The sequence below is a fragment of the Podarcis erhardii genome, assembly GCF_964252035.2.
Source record: "Podarcis erhardii genome assembly, chromosome: 15".
NCBI classification, from domain to species: Eukaryota; Metazoa; Chordata; class Lepidosauria; order Squamata; family Lacertidae; genus Podarcis; species Podarcis erhardii.
This window is the reverse complement of record NC_138505.1, coordinates 23,485,142-23,503,316: the sequence shown is the minus strand read 5'-3', so window position 1 is coordinate 23,503,316 and position 18,175 is coordinate 23,485,142. Positions and strand designations below refer to the sequence as shown.

General features: G+C 43.9%; 1 protein-coding gene across 4 annotated transcripts in view; it reads right to left on the bottom strand.

The window, feature by feature from the left end:
• The window catches only part of ASCC2 (activating signal cointegrator 1 complex subunit 2), a 39,865-nt gene that overhangs the window by 17,634 nt on the left and 4,056 nt on the right, over nucleotides 1-18,175 (bottom strand). For 2 of the 4 annotated variants that reach the window (XM_081841819.1, XM_081841821.1), the window contains exons 1-3: nucleotides 6,051-6,182; nucleotides 2,920-3,019; nucleotides 1,031-1,192 (exon numbers count right to left, since the gene is read on the bottom strand). The exons of 1 other annotated variant lie outside the window; for it this stretch is intronic. In XM_081841819.1, coding sequence (XP_081697945.1) covers nucleotides 1,031-1,192; nucleotides 2,920-3,000 — 243 coding nt within the window. In that variant the 5' untranslated portion in view covers nucleotides 3,001-3,019; nucleotides 6,051-6,182. Of the gene's footprint in view, nucleotides 1-1,030; nucleotides 1,193-2,919; nucleotides 3,020-5,711; nucleotides 5,869-6,050; nucleotides 6,183-18,175 lie in introns of those variants that run through there. One more of the 4 variants, XM_081841820.1, reaches the window with a different exon arrangement.

Below are 18,175 nucleotides of genomic sequence, written 5' to 3'. Positions count from 1 at the left end.
CCTTTACAGATTTTATAATACTCATTTACAGAATCAAACATGCTTCATAAATAGGACCACTGACCATTTTAATTGCCTTTTAACTGGCTGGTTAAGCCTATTGATTCACATATCAAAATCTCAAGCTATGCTTTTTTGAGGTATTGAAGGAAACATTAAGATAACTTACAATTTAATAAATAAAAGAATCTGGTAAATAAAATGTCACAGCTTGAATAAAATATGATCCCGAATACTATCTTTTTTACTCTGTATTCAGTAACACCAGAGACTCAAGGTCCTCCTAAAAAAACCCCACAAAAGGTGTGCCCATAACTCTCAGCCTCAACTATCAAAACTGCATTTGTTACATTTTTCCCCCCTGACTTCTAGCAGCAGAAATAGGGACGCCCACCCCTCAATTGCTGTTGGACCACAAACTCCCATCATCCCTGCCTGCCTGCAATGCTGGGGTTGATGGGAGTTGGAGTCCAACAGGACCTGGATGGCCAAAGGCTCCTCACCCCTCCCCAACGAGCTCCTTACTGATGCTTCTACAGCCGGTGCTAGAGTGCTCAGATGAAAGAAGAAAGGGTAGGGCTTTAAGAGTTGTGAGGAGGGGTGGAGAACCTGAGGGCTAGGGATGAAATACAACCCCTAGGACTCTCTCTAGTACACAACCCTTCCCTGCCCCCTCCTTGACTGCTTTCACTTGACCAATGTGTGTCCTTGAATACAGTTAACGTCTCTCATTTGCCTGGATCGAGAGATTTGTGTACAACTGGGGGTGTAGAAAAGCCTGACTTCTTCATGGCTGGAACTTAACCTACTGCAGAAAGGAACGATTCATGCCTTTTGTCTCACTCGCTTTTGCCTCTGGTCCCACCCATCCCTAGCACATGGCCCCCAGAAGGTTGCCCAGGAGGAAAATGCAGCCTCCAGCATGAAAAAAAGGTTCGCCACCCCAGTATAGAAGGAGGACTTATACTTTCATCGTCACCACCAACACATCTACACATGCTTCTTTCTTCCTTTACAAAATAAATTATACCTGGCACCAGAATTTGTCATGAGGCAGAGTCAAAAGCCACTCCAGGTCATCTGCAACAAACTTGGCTCTCTCCCAGAACTCCTCCAGCAGGGCACGGTCGCCTCTGGCTTTCGGTGGGGGCTTATACAGCACAAAAGACCGCTCTGTTTTCTTTTCAGGATGCTGCAGAGAGGGGGAGAATGCCACGGGATGTCAACAGGTCAAAGACTAAACAGAAGTCCTCGGTGTTGGCTTTCTGAGCTATCTCAGAAACCTGGGCACACCAGGGATAATTCTCCTATTTGTCAGAAACTTGGCCTGTGGTTTAGCAGGAATCCAGCCCCTCATTTGTTGCTGCCTTTGGCTTGCTGGCTGCTCCCGTTTCTCTTTCATCGCAAGGGGCCTGCTGAGTGGCGGTTTGGGGAGAACTCCTTGTTTTGCAAATGACACTTTTAGAATCCTGCAGAAGTCACAACAGACTCTGCCTGGCTCCTGTTAAGATAAGAGCTGGCACCTTCCTCGTGCTCCTGTGTTTTCAAAACTAAAATAGCAGAAGCTGGACGAAAAGACCCTTTGGATGTGTTGAGAATATGCCAGGATCCTGCACTAACAGCCACAACATAGTATGAAAATGGAAAACCCGTATTCCAGGGGTGACCAGTGTCGGTTGGGACTGGTAGGGCAGAAGGCATGGGGTCAATCAGTAGATGGAGCCAAACCAATGAGAGGCAGAGCCAACCAATTCTAGTTTTGTCTCCATCCTCCTGCTCCCTACTGAGCTCCATGAGGGCAACACTGAGACTAAGGAGGAAGAAGCTGACAGGCAGTAAGTGAGAAAGCAGGCAGGTGAAGGCAGACATGTTAAGAGTGCCCTATTTGCCCTAATGGAGTAGTCTCTACTGTGACTGCACAGGTGACAGCTTTTCAAGGGAGCTGGAAGGGGGAATTGTGGATTCAGTGCTACTCACAGGAAAAGCACATATCCATTTATTTTGCTCCATGTGGTTTAGGTTTTGCTTTAATTTTTCCATTTTTTATTTTTAGTGTCCTACTGTGGTTTTTGATGAAACTGGTTTTGCAGCTAGAGAGCTCGCTGGGGCAAGTTTGAGAAAACCTTCCTGGTATAGCAGAGGGAGGAAAAAATCGGAAGCCAGAGAGGTGGCCAAATGAGATTTCTGGTGGGTAGGGGTGGGGCTGTGGTGCCCTAAACAGCAACTGGCTTTTCCCCATAATGAAGAGAAGCAGGATAAATTATGCAAAATAGAAACAATGACAGAATGCATTAGACAAAACAAATCCTGCATATTTGCATAATTTGCACAGCTTGCTAATTTCAGCTATTTTTAGGGCAGTTTCTGTTTTTAGTGCAGGAAACCTACAGTTCAGTGGACAGATGCCAGATCACTAGGTTTCCAGTTATAACCAGGAATGCCAGGCAATAAGAGGAAGGGAATTCTCTATTTTGTTATTGCACTTGATTTGCTTTTGGACCAATTGTCTTTTTGGAACAGTAAAACAGTAGAGCAACTGTTTTGCATGCAGAAAGCCCTGGGTTTGATCCTCAGAGTTTCCAGGTATTGCTAAGAAAGTGCCCTGTCTGAAACCTTCAGGAGCATAGGACCAATAGCGTAGAAACCTGCAACCAGCCAGTGTAGGCCCAGAGAGGGAAACATGTGGCCCTCTAGATGTTGCTGGGGTGCAGCTTCTACCATCCCTGACTACTGGTCATGCTGCCTGGGGGGATAATGGAAGCTGGAGTCAAACATGCTCAGGAGGTTCCCATCCCAAGTTAAAGGAGTCATATACTGCATTTTCACCCCTTAGCTAATTTTATTCTATGCATTAACAAAAATAAGAAGAGAATGGGTCAGGCTTCTGAACTGCAAAGAAAATAAAAGCACCCCGCTTACCAGGGCGGGTAAAGTTTTCACCTTCCCAGTCAGTGAATCTTTCTCTGTAAACTGGAGCTCATCCAGTGGCAGTGCTGGCATGCTGCCGTGTTATCTCTGCCTTTAAAACATAAGCACATAGACACAGGTTGCATCAGGAACTGTTTCAAGAATGCACAACCAGCAACAAGCAGGACAGGTTGCTCCTAGTACAACAGCCACACCTAGAGACACCTGCTATGTTTTTTACACAAACAGAGGAGCTGATGTGCAACTCAGGAGGAAAAGTATTTGTGGGCTTCCTGCACGAGGCCCAGAGAGCTAAGCATAATTTAGAGATATTGGTCATCGCTTCATGAATAGGCACCAGAGAGTGAGGGAATTTTAAGGTGTACAAAGCAATACAAATATCCTAAAGGCAACAGAATCAGAGATGGGGACAGGTGTTGTTGGACTCCAACACCTGTCAATCCCAGCCAGCATAGTAAACCATCAGAAATGAAGGGAGTCGTAATTCAGCAGGATCTGGAGTCTATTCTGTACAGTGGGTTACATTTCTGACTAGCTCTCTTGTGGACTCCTGAGCAGCCACTGCCTCAGGCTAATACTCTGTGGTCTGGATAAATGGCTAGAGCTTGCATGCAGAAGGTCCCAGGTCTAGTCCCCAGCATCTCCATGTAGAGCTAGGAAAGACCTGTCTGAAATCAGGGAGAGCCACTGCCAGTCAGTTGAGGCAATACTGAAATGGATGGACCAATGGTCTGGCTAAGTATACGACAACATTCCTATACTGTCATCTAGCCAAGCTTGTTTCCTATTACTAGCTTTATTGGGGTTCTCTGGAATGCAGTTGGGAGATAACAATAAGAGCTTATGGGATATTTCTAAGATGCTTGAGTTGTTAATCAGAGGTGGAACAGGTGAGTATATATTATCAGGTCTATATATCACACTTGATCTCTTCACTCTATGCAGATTTGATGTCATTTCAAAACACAACGGGAGGAGGTGAGTAGTACATGTGAAAAGGATCTAGGGTCTTAGTAGACAACAAACATAACATGAGTCAACACTGTGATGCAGCAGAGGAGAGAAAAGAGTAAGAACCAAAACGGTATGACTCTCTTTTTTATTGCTTCCCTGCAAGGAGGGAAGATGAAATCTCTGAGCAGATAACCACTGTATCCTTACCCGCCTTTCAATAATTTATTTATTTATTTATTTATTTATTTCTTGCATATATATCCCCCCTTCAAGGAGCTCAAGGCAGTGTACTCCTCCCAGTTTTATATCACAACAACCTTGTGTGGGAAGTTAAGCTGGAAAGGAGCCGGGTGAGGTGAGGTGGTTAGGGTGTTGGACTAGGACCTAGGAGGCCAGGGTTTAAATCCCCACTTGGCCTGGAAGTTGACTGGGTGACCTTGGGCCAGTCCATACCTCTCAGCATAACCTACCTCACAGCGTTGCTGAGGTAAAAATGGGGAATGGGGGATGGAGTGGGGGAGAGAGAAATCCAAGTATGCCACCCAGAGCTCTTTGGAGGAAAGGAGGGATGTAAAATATAATACTTTTAAAATAATATAAAAATAATCATTTAAAAAAAAAAAACATGTCACCCAGTAACAAAGTCAATGCTGAAGGTGGGAATTGAGCCATCACTGCCACCCAGCCTAACTTACAAGGTGTTTTGAGAGGATGAGGGGTAGAGGGAGGAAGGGATGTAAGGACACTGCTTTGAGCTTCTTCAAGGAAGGTTGGGATGCAAAACAGAATAATAAATGTAAATAAATATTAATATTAATATTAATACAGTGGTACCTCAGGTTAAGTACTTAATTCGTTCCGGAGGTCCGTTCTGAACCTGAAACTGTCCTTAACCTGAAGCACCACTTTAGCTAATGGGGCCTCCTGCTGCTGCTCCTGCGCCGCCGGAGCACGATTTCTGTTCTCATCCTGAAGCAAAGTTCTTAACTTGAAGCACTATTTCTGGGTTAGCGGAGTCTGTAACCTGAAGCATATGTAAGCTGAGGTACCACTGTACTGTAAATGTGTGTGTGTGTATAAAATGAAGTCACCCAATTGCTGAAGGGGGAAATCTGGCCACTTCCTCTCAACTGGACCTACCTCACAGGGTTGCTGAGAGGATGGATTGGGGGAGAACCAGGTACATCGCCTTGAGCATTGCCTTAATAAAAGACAACTAATTTTTAAAGAAATAATGTAAATAAGCAAAGTCACCCCAGCACCAACATGACTGCTGAAGGAGCATTTCCACCACCATCTTTCAGCCTGAACATGGAGATCCAGCTCCGAGGGCCTTCTGGTGGTTCCCTCTCTGCGAGAAGTGAGGTAGCAGGGAACCAGGCACAGGGCCTTCTCAGTAGTGGCGCCCGCCATATGGAATGCCCTCCCATCAGATATCAAGAAAATAAACAACTAGCTGACTTTTAGAAGACATCTGAAGGCAGCATTGTTTAGGGAAGTTTCATTGCCTTTTTATGATTTTTATTACAGTGGTACCTCGGGTTACATACGCTTCAGGTTACAGACTCCGCTAACCCAGAAATATTACCTCGGGTTAAAACTTTGCTTCAGGATGAGAACAGAAATTGTGTAGCGGCGGCAGAGCAGCCCCATTAGCTAAAGTGGTGCTTCAGGTTAAGAACAGTTTTAGGTTAAGAACAGACCTCCAGAACGAATTAAGTTCTTAACCCGAGGTACCACTGTATTAATATTCTGTTGGGAGCCGCCCAGAGTGGCTGGGGAAACCCAGCCAGATGGGCTAGGTGTAAGTAATAAATTTATTACGCTACCTTGAGCTTCTTGGAGAAAGGAAGGAAGGCAAGGGTTTAACAAAACATAACTTTAAAATAATGTAAATGGTGAACTTTAAATATACGGTCATCTGGTGACGACATCATAGCTGGAGGTGGGGATTCGAACTCGGGGCTCCACGCTGCCCAGCCACCCAGCCACCCACTAACGAACCCCGCGAGCCACGACGTCACTGGCCACCAACCCCCCGCCCCCCCCCGCCACGCCGCCCGTGTAACGTCATAACGGCCATTCCTCCGGCTCGCGCGCGCGCCTGCCTCGCCCCCTTCGGTTCATTCCCCTCCTTCCCTCAGAGCGCCCCTCAGTCAACCACTGACCCGAGGCCCGGACGCCCTCCAGCTTCCCCGGCCGCTTTCGTTTCTTTTCGACACGGCTCAAAGAATAGTCTCCCACCCGGTGTTCCCTGCCGGCCTAGTGCTTCCGGGGTCGAAGAAGCGCTTCCGGTTCGGAGGAAGGTCCGCCGAGATAATAAACGTAGCAGTTGTTAATCGTCATATTACGCTCCTCTGCAGGATAGAAGCTTTGGTTCTGTTTGCAGTTTTTGCGGGTGATAAAGGGTTGGATCAGGATTAAGTGTAGACCCTTTGAAACCAGAGTTAATTAAGTTCAATTCAACAGTTTTCAGTATGCCCACACTTATTTATATTTTTATATTAATTTTTGTCAGAAAATTGGTTAATCAGATGTTCCATGGTGTTGAAATCTGGGGCTCTGCCTAAAACTCCATCAAAGTTTTAGAAATGGGATAATTTCTCCCCAGCCCCAGAAACAATACTGTACTCTGCCACCAGGAATATTGGCATCTCAACCAGAGGGCCTTCTCAATGGCGGCACCCGACTGCCTTGCGGAACGCTCTCCCACCGGATGTCAAACACATAAATAACTTTGTGACTTTTAGAAGAAACCTGAAGGCAGCCCTGTACAGGGATTTTTTTTATTGGTGTTTTATTGTGCTTTAATATTTTGTACAGTGCTACCTGGAATTGGGTGATATCCAACTCCAAGGAGCTCAAGGTGACATACATTTTTTTTCTTTTCTTTCTAATAATTTTTTAATTATATCTTTGAATTGTTGAAAGAAAGAACTTAACAGAAGGGAAAACAAGTTGCATATAACAACATTATTGAAATGGTACAGTTGCAATGGAATCCTATGTAAATAAGCAGAGACTTCTATATGTTTGGGAGTAAGGATGTATATATATAAACAGTTTACCGGTCTGCTAACCATATGGTGGTTCAAATGATAACACTGTCTCCTGTGTTTTTCCATTATGTGTGTCTTAATACAAAAGAAGAGTAATATTGAAGAGCAGGAAACCTTGCTGACTATGGTTTATACTGCATTTTAGCATAAGCTGTAGGGACCACCTGACCTTGTGCCTCTTAGTTTGTAAATGAGATTAAATCAAACCATGTTGCGGGGGGCGGGGGGGGATGGAAACCTGACCTTTTTTTAACTAAAGCCACTATAATTTGTAGGAAATTTCTCAAGTAGGACTATCTGCTGGACCTTGGAGTACCAATAATACAAACTATCTAAGATAAAGGTTCTCTGAATTTTTGCTACATTTGCCCTTGCTGTCGTGGATACATGGTTTTTCCTCTCCCCATTTTATCCTCAGACTAACCGTGTGAGGTAGATTAGGCTGAGAGACAGTGGCTGGTCCAAGCTCACCCAGTGAGTTTCACAGTGGCCATGTAGGGATTTGAACCCTGGTGTCCCAGGTCCTAGTCCAACACTATAATTGAGAGGGAGTGTACAGTGCCTTGAGCTCCCAAACTTAAATTGTCAGAGTTCAATTCTATGCATGTTTACTCAGAAGTAACCCCCTGCTGTGTTCAGTGGAGTTTGCACCCCAGTCATTTTGTTTAGGATTGCAACCTAAAACTGTTTTGAAAGTTATTCTCTCACAACAGGGAAGCAACCAGGGGAACTATCATTCTGTGGAGTGAAGGCCCTGAGACTGCTCAGGGCCTTCAGCAGTTGACAATTCTCAATATTTCTTTATGGCAGGATCAGGCAGTTTGCAGCCTATGGGCCACATGTGGCCCATGGCCTAATTTCATGGGGGTCTCAAGGAGAAGGAAGAGTGAGGGGATAGGGGGTGGCAGAAAGAGAGAGAGAGAGAGAGAGAGAGAGAGAGAGAGAGAGAGAGAGAGAGAAAGAAAGAGGGTATTAGAAAGAGAGTGGGTGCTGGCTGAGACAGATAAGAAGAACCTGTTGGATCAGGCCAATAGCCCATCTAGTCTAGAATCCAGTTCTTTCAGTAGCCAACCAGATGCCTGTGTGAAACCCACAAGCAAAATTTGAGCACAAAAGCATTCATCCGTGCCCCAGAAGTTATGAAGAGAAGCTTTAAGAATAATAATGGCAAAGGTGTGTCACCACTGGGCTCATGTTCCAATGAAACGCATCAGAAATAAAACATAAAAAAGGAATGACACCTTGTCATATAAAAGGATAGGGAACTGACCTGATTTTCAGAGAACAAGATAAAAGGCACTAAGCACGTCACAATCAAGAATCTTTACATAGGGAAATAATTCTGCACCTCTTGGGTATCTCTCCCACTGTTTGAGATTACCCCAGACAGTGTGCGCTTGAGACTGAATACATGTTTGCTAGTTAACTCTAATTGCACACTAATCCCACCATGATCTCTTGTTTTGTCACTCAACATGACAAACCAGATAAAAAAGCAGGGTTGCAGAAAATACAATGTTTCCATGACAGGCAGGATGATTGCAGGCCCAATACACCATCTAGGCTTGTGATGGAAAGAGGGCTTTTTGGAGAGCCTCAGAACCAGAAATGTGGCTTGAAATATTGAATTCTCTCTCTCTCTCTCTCTCTCTCTCTCTCTCTCGTATGTCCCCTTTTGAAGGAATCAAGGGCAAATAAGATCATATAGGACTTGCCTATTTTTCTGGGCTTTTATAGTTTTTCATTTTTACATTTCTATCCCACCTTTCCTACAAGGAGCTCAAGATAACATACAGGATTTTCCTCCCCCCTTCCCAATTTTATTGGCACAACAACCCCTGTGAGGTAGGGACCAATCCAAAGTCATCCAGTGAGCTTCAACATGGCTGAGTGGAGATTTGAACCCTGGTCTCCCAAGTCATAGTCCAACACTAACTACTATGTATTGGTGTGTTGTTATTGTACAAATAACCCTTGCCAACGTCAGGGCCAGAGCCAGCTCAAGACATTTTGCTGCCTGATGGCACCCTCCCCAGGGCACATAAGAAACCAATTGGACTGACAGCTGTATCTTACTCTAATCCTGGTGAACGAACAATATCTTCTACTGCTATTGGCAGCAGGCTGGTGTAGTGAGTACAGGGGCACTGCTATAGCCACTCCTTGCACTTCAGCAGCTGTTGCCTAAGACAGCTGCCTCACTCTGCCTCATTGTAAGGCTCAGATCTGTCTTGAAATGTATTCATATAGTATAGATAGCGGCACGCATGGTTCTCCCTCTCCCCCTTTTAATCCTCAAAACAACCTTGCAAGGTATGTTAGGTTAAGAAGCAGTGACCGCCCTAAGGGTCATGCAGTGAGTTTTATGGTCGAGTAGGACTTTCAACCATGGCTTTCCAGGTCCTAGTCCCAAATTCAAACCACTATGCAATGCTGCCTTTTGTGTTTCCTCTGATAAGTACCTGGATAAGTTTCCTCTGATAAGTACCTGGAGAAGAGGAGGTTAAGGGGTGATATGATAGCCATGCTCAAATATATAAAAGGATGTCACATAGAGGAGGGAGAAAGGTTGTTTTCTGCTGCTCCAGAGAAGCGGACACGGAGCAATGGTTCCAAACTACAAGAAAAAAGATTCCACCTAAACATTAGGAAGAACTTCCTGACAGTAAGAGCTGTTCGACAGTGGAATTTGCTGCCAAGGAGTGTGGTGGAGTCTCCTTCTTTGGAGGTCTTTAAGCAGAGGCTTGACAACCATATGTCAGGAGTGCTCTGATGGTGTTTCCTGCTTGGCAGGGGGTTGGACTCGATGGCCCTTGTGGTCTCTTCCAACTCTATGATTCTATGATTCTATGATTCTACTTCTGCCTCGTTGCCCCATTTGTGTCTACTGCCCGGTGACCCCTGTTCTTGTCTCCAGCGACTTCTTAGCCCTGACGTTCCTGCTTTCTCCAAATCCTGCTATCTCATCTACTCCTAGTCTCCCACTTTGGGAAGTTTAGGCAGTAAGCTCCTGGGAGCTGAGAGCTGTCTTTTCTCTCTCTCTTTATAACACTCCATAAAGCAGGCATAGGGAACCGTGATCTTCCAGATGCTGTTGGGCTGCAATTCCCATCCTCTCTGTCCACTGGTCATATTGGCTGGGGCTGATGGGATCAGACCTAGGACCTTCTGAATGTAAGATGCTCTACTACTGAACTATGGCTCTTCCTCAATGTTCTGCTGACACTCAACATTCCCTGGATAGTGAGCATGCTCAGTTTTCTTTGGCTTGTTTTCAGGAGGGGGTTGCTCCTTAGGTTTTTGGAGTTTTAAAATATGTTTGTTGTACGCCCGCCTGCCAATCTCAGTGTTTCCCTCACTCACACATGCCGACACTTTCCTCTGATTTCTCTGTGACCCCATTTTAGCTCCAGCCCCATTGGCACTCATCACTTGAGCTTGCTATTAGAGGGAGTAAACGTGTTAATACACTAGAGGAGACAGACGGTATTATTCTCGTTTGTAATTCACCATTATTCAGTATCTACTTATTAACATGCCAGCCTCTCTCCTCTCCGGAAGGAGACTGCAGTGGGTAGAGTTTGTTTGCCTTGTACTTCAAGGGGCTTGGAAAGCTGTTTAGAATGCTGTAGACTTAATGCTCTCTTTTTTGCATCTTCTAAATGATTTATTTTTAAAGAAACCATGGATGACTTATGTTTAATTTCCTTTGGCAGATATCCTATAAGGTGCAAAACGAGGCCCAATCCATTTACAACTGGGCTGCTGTTGTTATTTGTTTATCTAAGTTGTAAGTTGCCTAATACAGGGCAGTCTTTAGGAAACTTACAATCAGGTTTTATTAACAACTTGCCATTGACGAAGCTTATCATATCTGAGGTTGAGTAAATTATGCAAAAAATTACAAATATGGGGAAGGTTGTAAAGTCAGAGCCAGTTTTTGATAGCTGAAACCTGAGACTTGGCATTACATTTTTCCTTTCTTTTTTATATAACTACAGTAAAGTAAAATGTGCTTTATAGCTACAATAATGCAGAAATGTTGTAGGACTATATGCAGTTTTTTAATGGTATTGTTTTGAACTGGGTTGCTTCTGAAACTTGTTGACAACAATATGCAGGCCAAAGGCTAGGATCTAAAGAATGACAAAAACTTGGACATAACAGTATTTTTTGCTGCTCTTTATTCCTATGAATAGCAGACCACAACATGTACCTGCTATAGTGCAGCCTTCCCCAATCTGATGACCTCCTGATATTTCAGACTTCCGTTCCCATCAGTTATAAATAACTGAGGAGGATTTGGCACCCTGATATCCCTTGTCCACATTCAGTATTCCTTCATCCATCTTACCATGCTGACTCAATGTGGCAGAGAGAGGGCTCATCCACCATCTGCCTGCTTTCTTACTTACAACCAATCCAGGCAGTAGCACTGTCAGTTTCCTCCTCCTTACGGCTCATCCAGACTTCCTTTTCCACCACACTATCCATCCGGGGAGACTTTAGCATATGCACCACCAGGGTGCAAAGATCCATCCAGCACCCCCAAGTCTCACAAGCATTGCCGTTGTGAATGACAAGTGCTGCCGCTGGTGCGGCACGTCTTTGGTAAAGGAGCGCATGAAGTCGAAAGTCCTTTAGTGAAACAGTAGGTATACATTTCGGTAATACCTAGGTATATATGTATTTTGTTTTTCTAGCTTGATCAAAATTATTATTTCATTACAGGTAGATAGTTAAGAGCTAGGGCAGCTTCAGCAGCTGGCACCTCCCAGAATTTGGCGGCCAGGTGCCCCGTACCCCTTGCACCCCCAGGTAAAGACGGCCCTGGTATCCATGCCCCGGTCTGGACTTTAAGTTCTATATCCAAACAGGTGTTTTCTTGTCCCAACACTTTCCCTGGGGAAACCTCTGTGTTACTGCTGAAAACGTGATTGCTGTTTGCTCTAATTCAGTAGTAAAATGCAGATTTCCCCAGGGAAAGTGCCAGGACAAAAAACCCTGCTTGCACACAGAGCTTTAAAGCCTGGACCTATGCCTAGAAACGCAGCATAAAAAGAAGTCTGGATGAGCCCTTAGTCTCAGTATTGCCCTCGAGGAACTATAGTTCTTCATCGGCACTATGCATTTAAAGCAGTATCATACCACTTTCAACAGGCACAGCTTACCCCAATGAATCCTGGGAATTGCAGTCTGTTAAAGGCAGTCTGTTAAGACAGAGTTGTTCTGCCTGGCCTTTGGCTTGGAGTCAATTTGATTCCCTCCCCTTTCTTTTTCCTTTCTCCTCCTGTGATGAGGCTGCATTTTAATTGTTTTAATGTTTTAATGTTGTATTTTAATCTTGTTTTTAAGTTGTATTCATTCAACTTGTTTTTATTATTGATTGTTAGCCGCCCTGAGCCTGGCCTTGGCTGGGGAGGGCGGGGTATAAATAATAATAATAATTATTATTATTATTATTATTATTATTATTATTATTATTATTAAGGTGCTGAGAGGTGTTAAGAAACCCTTATGCCCTGCACAACAGAGCTTCAGTTCCAGAGTTCCCTGGGAAGAAGGATTGATCATTAAACCGCTCTGAGAATTGTAGCTCCATGAAGGGAACAGGTGACTGCTAACATAGGTGCTGACTCCTAGGGGCCGATGCACTTTGGGGGGCCCCAGTGGGTTTTTAGAGGAGACCAAGGGCTGCAGCCTTCAGTTGAACATTGAGGGACAAAATAGGCATGATTTCATTCACACACTTGGCTTTAAAAACAGTAAATAGCAGTCACGGAGGTGGTGGGGGTAATCTGAACCATGACCTTTGGGGAAGTAAGGGCTGCATCACCCTTCCCCTCAACACCACTGTGGTCCTGATCTGGATTACGTGGAAGCAGGGTCGCCTCTTGCTATTTGTATTCGAAGAAACGCTCCCATTTGTACTGATGGAAGCTCTCCTCCCATTACAAATAGCTGGCATGAACTGCCCCCACCCAATATTTTTATTGAGACCATGTAAGGATACAGGGCTAAAGCCCCTTCCATGCCACAGCCCTCCTGATGCAGTTCCGGGCCCCCTCTATGCATTTTCTTTCTTCCTTTGTTAATAGCTGTACAAGGGCTAAAGCAGGGTTAGTGAACCTGTGGCCCTCCAGATGTTGTATTACAGCTCTGGTCTTCCCAGGTCATTGACCATGCTGGTTGAAGCTGATGGGAGTTGTAGTCCAACAACATCTGGAGGGCCATAAGTTTCCCCATCTGTGAGCTAAAGACACACACACAAACATCACACAGCTAAACTGGTCCTGAAAAATGGCTCACAAGGCCCTCATATTTTGGCAGGAGCAAAATCTGGATGAGATCCTAATGCTTTCTAAACAAAGGAACTGTAGGAAATGGAGTTTGACTTACATAAGAAGAAGACCCGTCTCAGGGGCTGATTTGCTGCTTGGAAGCTGCTGAGCGCTGAATGCACAACTATTGAATGGTCCAGAGTGTCCTATCCAGTCAAAGCCTGGGATGAGTGCCTTGACATTGCCTGGAGGTTTGACAGATATATGTCGCTAATTGTCTTGGCTCTGTTTGAGGACCAAGAGAACCCTTTTTGGCTCAGCCAGTGATAAGGCACAAGGCAGCATTCTCCCTTTCAAAGAATGCAGCGTGCAGGAAAAGATGCCAGAGTCTTCCCAGGAGATAGACGGTTTGAGGTTGGCTTTTAATTTATTTGTTCATGTTTCATGCAAACTACAAAAAATTGAGACTGAGAGAGAAAAAAAACAGTTTTCTGAAGTTTCTGGGTTCTTTCAATGTCAGACAAGTTCCCAGCTGACAACCTCACCATTTACAATCTTAAAAACTGCTTTTCTGTATGTTTAGAAAGATTCTCTGTTCAAAGTTCTTTTCCACCAGCTCCTGCTACTCTCAGCTGCGGCCAAATGAACTTCCTTCTTGCATGGAAAGAAGGCTACTGTTGATTCTTCACACTTTTATTTATTTTTTTCCAGCAGAATACAAAAGGGCGCTTGCAGACTGAAGGTTGTGATGGTGGGTTGTTGTGGTGTTGCTGTTTGTATTTTCTTCTCACAAGTAGGTCAGAGAACCCGAAGCACAGGAATAAGTAAGGTTAGAAATCTAGGATATAAATTAGAGGTGGCGAACCTCAGGTCAATGGAACTCCCTCCAGCCCGCCATGGTCCTCACTGGCTCTGCTCTATACAATCTCTGTTAGTTTTACCTGGCTGGAATGTGACCTTGATGGATTAATATGTCAATTTCGGTTTTTCTAAATTTCTCCCTTTTCCAGTCTTATGTTCAGTTTCTCACAATTCCACACCAGTTTGTTTGTCATAATGATCACCATCCTTAAAATTCACCAGCACCGTAGTATGAATATCTCCTTACAGTTTGTACTTTCGCCTGATATACACATTCGTGGAAAGTAATTTCCCCCTAAAATTATGTGTTTTGAAATGTTATTTTTACTAACATATACATTTTTATGCATATTTTACCTTAGCAAGTGCGTTTTTGTAGACCTCACTGCAAAATTCATAGTACAGATTTGTGAAGAATGGCTGTGTTTCCATTCCAGTATTGTTTCAGAAAGTGCAAATTAGGTAGGTTCACCTTTCGATGCAAACTGAATTGAATTTATCCCCCATCACTACTTTGTGTCCCCTCTGTGGGTTTTACCTAGCCTGAATGTGTCCCTGAACTGAAATAATAACTCCTGCTTGCTTGCTTGGATGAAGGATGGAGAGCTGTGAGTGCCTGGCCACACCCACCAATGATATGGTAGCTGCTGTCACTGTATTCTTTTAAGCACCTGGTAAAAACATTTTTGTTTAGGCAAGCCTGTCCAGACGTGTAGAATGTTGGCATGTATTTTAATCTGGTTTTTAGCTGATTTTTTTTATTTTAATTATTTGTTGAGGTTTTGAAATAGTCATTTTTAACTTTTTCTAACCAATAATTTTATTGCTTTATTCTTTCTGTAAACTGCTCGGAGGTGTTTTCTTTTAACAGTCAAGCTATATGTACATTCTAAGAAATCAAATATGAAGTATACAGCCCTTAGAAGGTTGCCTGTGAGGCAATGTGTACCTTGGGTTAAAGAAGGTTCCCTACACTTCTCCTATATTCCCAGATGCATCTGGGAAGCCTATGAGCAGGGCATGAGAACAATGCCTCTCCGTCATTCACGATCCCAAGGCATACTGTCTCTGACCCTGGAACTCCTTAGATGTGTAGCGGTGGTGGATCTTGTCACTTCCCTATGTGCGTTGCATGTTTAGAAAAATGTTATTCTTGCAATCCTCGAGTCACCTTGCGCAAACAGGATTCGGCTCATGCTTTCCTTCCTGTTGCTTTTCTCTTTTAAGGCACTCCTTTTTGAATATTGTTCACCCTGTCAAAACAGATTATTTTATTATTCTGTTTGTTTTACTGTTTGTTTTATGGTACTTCCCTGAACCAATGTTCCAAAAACAAACTTGTGCTCATAGGAACATAGGAAGCTGCCTTATACTAGGCGATTGATCCATCTAAGCCAGTACTGCCAAACACTGACAGGCAGCAGCTCTCATGGGATTCAAATGGGAGTGTTTCCCAGGCCTTTCTGGAGACACCAGGTATAAAATCTGGGGAGTTTTGCATGCAGAGCAAATGTTGAGTGCCAGCCATTCTTCAAGAAGCTGATAAATATGGCTTGATCTTCATTTTCCAGCGCTTGTGAAAGACATCCAAAGCCTAGGACATATTCTGCTGTACAGATTACAGTGAAGGTGGCATTTCCTGCTTCTTTTCAGACGGAACTTCCAAGGACAGTGCCCCTTTTTAAAAAGAGAAGGACTTGGGAACATGTGCAAAGAATAGCAGCCATTGTCTGTAATCTACCACTGACACAGATTCTTCCTTGCGCCGGTGTCATATTCCTGCAGTTCTAGAATTGGAGTGGAACCAGTTTACGGAACTGCTCTAGTCTGAATCAGCCATCTAAATCTAACTTTTGCAAGTTTGTTCTGGCATCTTGGAATGCCTTTGACACATTCATCTTTGTTTCTTCCAGCAAGGTAGGACAAAGGATTTCGTTACAATTCTGTGTTGGTGATAAAATCTCTTTGCTCAAGGAATGTACTCCTTTGATTGCAGGAAGTGAGGTTTCTCAGGTTTAAAGGTCTGGAGAACTAAAATGTCATTTTGTTAGGGTGGCCCAACTGCACTTTTTAAATCAAGTATTTAAATATCAGTTTTGTTTTCTTACATGTATGGCATTAGAACCAATTGTATGATCTGATTCTCATTTCCCCCGATAGGACCCCAACTTACATTGCTGAAAATAAAATCCTGGGAATGCAATCATGTGTCTGATGTATGAAGGCCAATATCATTATAATCTTTACAGCCACTTCTAGTCATTATTCTTCATTATATGCAAGTTAATATACATTTGGAATTTTTGTTAAGTCTTACATGCCATGCAAGGTCCGACTGCGGACCTGCTCACAGGTATGCCCTCCCAACATCTTGCTGGCACTCCTCACCCAACTGCATCTTTCACTTGAAACAATTGTCACACTTTGCCTAATTGTAGGGCTGGTCCTGCACAAGTGCATATGTCACTGGCTTTTATTTTTCCTCATCTTTAATTACCCAGTGCATTCTGAAGTGCTATCATTCATGCAGGGGAGGAGAAATAAAGCCCAAAGTTGGTGATCACCAGCAAAGGTCCATTCTCCGTACCTGTTGCAGCAATACATTTGGTCCTGACTATTTTATAGCCATTTCCCTTTAAACAAAAACAGATCGTAAATATATTTGCGAAAGTTCTGCATTTTCAGCACTGCTGTGTATTTCCCCTAACCCCCCCCCCACACACTTCTGTTTTTGATAGTTGGGAAGTGAAATCGATAATGCTCCAACAAGGTATTCCCCAGACTTTTATACTAGACTGTGATAACTATTGTAGCACAAAAATGGGAACCGCTACAGCTTGCCATACCTTTCTGGTGCAACTAGAAATCTCCCTGGTCTTTAATCCAAGGCAACTGTGTTGACTTGGATTCCTCTTTACCCAATTTCTGCCCTCTGTTAGAAAATACAGTAAACGTTCCAGCTTTTGGGTTTTAAGTGAGAATATTGTAAGGCCTTGAAGACAATATTCTAACCTTTACAAATACATCTTCAAAGAAAACCCTCATCCAACAAAAATAATAGTAATTTTTTTCCAGGTTGTGAAATAACTGACACTTCAAATTTTGTGCGTGTGTATGTTTAATTTTAATTGTATTTTTTGCTTTATTCTTGTATGTCATCAAATTATGTTTTTAATTATATTTTGTAACTGTTTGATATGTCTTAACTGGTTTTAATTCTGAATTTTAAATGGCCGGTAACCCCATCCTTGCTGGTGAAGGGCGGGCAACAAATTTAGTAGTAGTAGTAGTAGTAGTAATAATAATAATATAAAAAAGAAAACTTTATTGAATATATGGGAAATGACTTTGTACAGCTGAAAACGCAGGCAGCATTAAGATAAATTCAACAGTGTAAATAAGTTATGATGAATGTAATAATGGAATACTGAATGGTATAGTTTCTGTAAAATATGCAGGGATTTATGATACGTAAAATGAACCACGGAAAGAGAAGAAGAGAACTATATATATTAAACACACACACATATTCTTAAAGGCACTACAAAATTATTGTTGCTGATTGGTTTTCTTTTGTCGGAATTCGCCTCATAATGAACGCTTCCCTCAGTGTCGCTGCGAAAGAAGGAGCCATCCCCTCAAGGCGTTGGGACGCGACTAGAAGGAAAAAGGAACTTTTTATTTTAATTTTATTTTAGTCCGCGTGGACAGGCGATAGTGGCCAGCTCCCTTCAGCCCCGAACCGGGAAGTATGAGAAGCAACGCCGCCACCTGCCTTGGGAAGAAGACGAAGAGACGCGCCCCCGACCCGCCTCCCACCATTTCCCCTCAGGAGGAGCGTCGAAGCAGGAGGCCGCCCTCTCTCGCTCTCCTTCCCGCCCTCCATCGCTTCCCCCACCGGGCTCCTCCTCCTCCTCCTTCCCCCGCCCGCCCGCCCGCCCTTCGGTGTGTGGGCCCCGGCCGCCATGTTGTTGTGGTTGTAGAGGAGGGAGGCGGAGGCGCCGAGCCGCAGAGCTGAGGGGAAGGCGGCGGCAGAAGCAGCAGCGACGACGACGCCGAGGGGAAGCCGAGCGACCACCCCCTCCGAGCCGC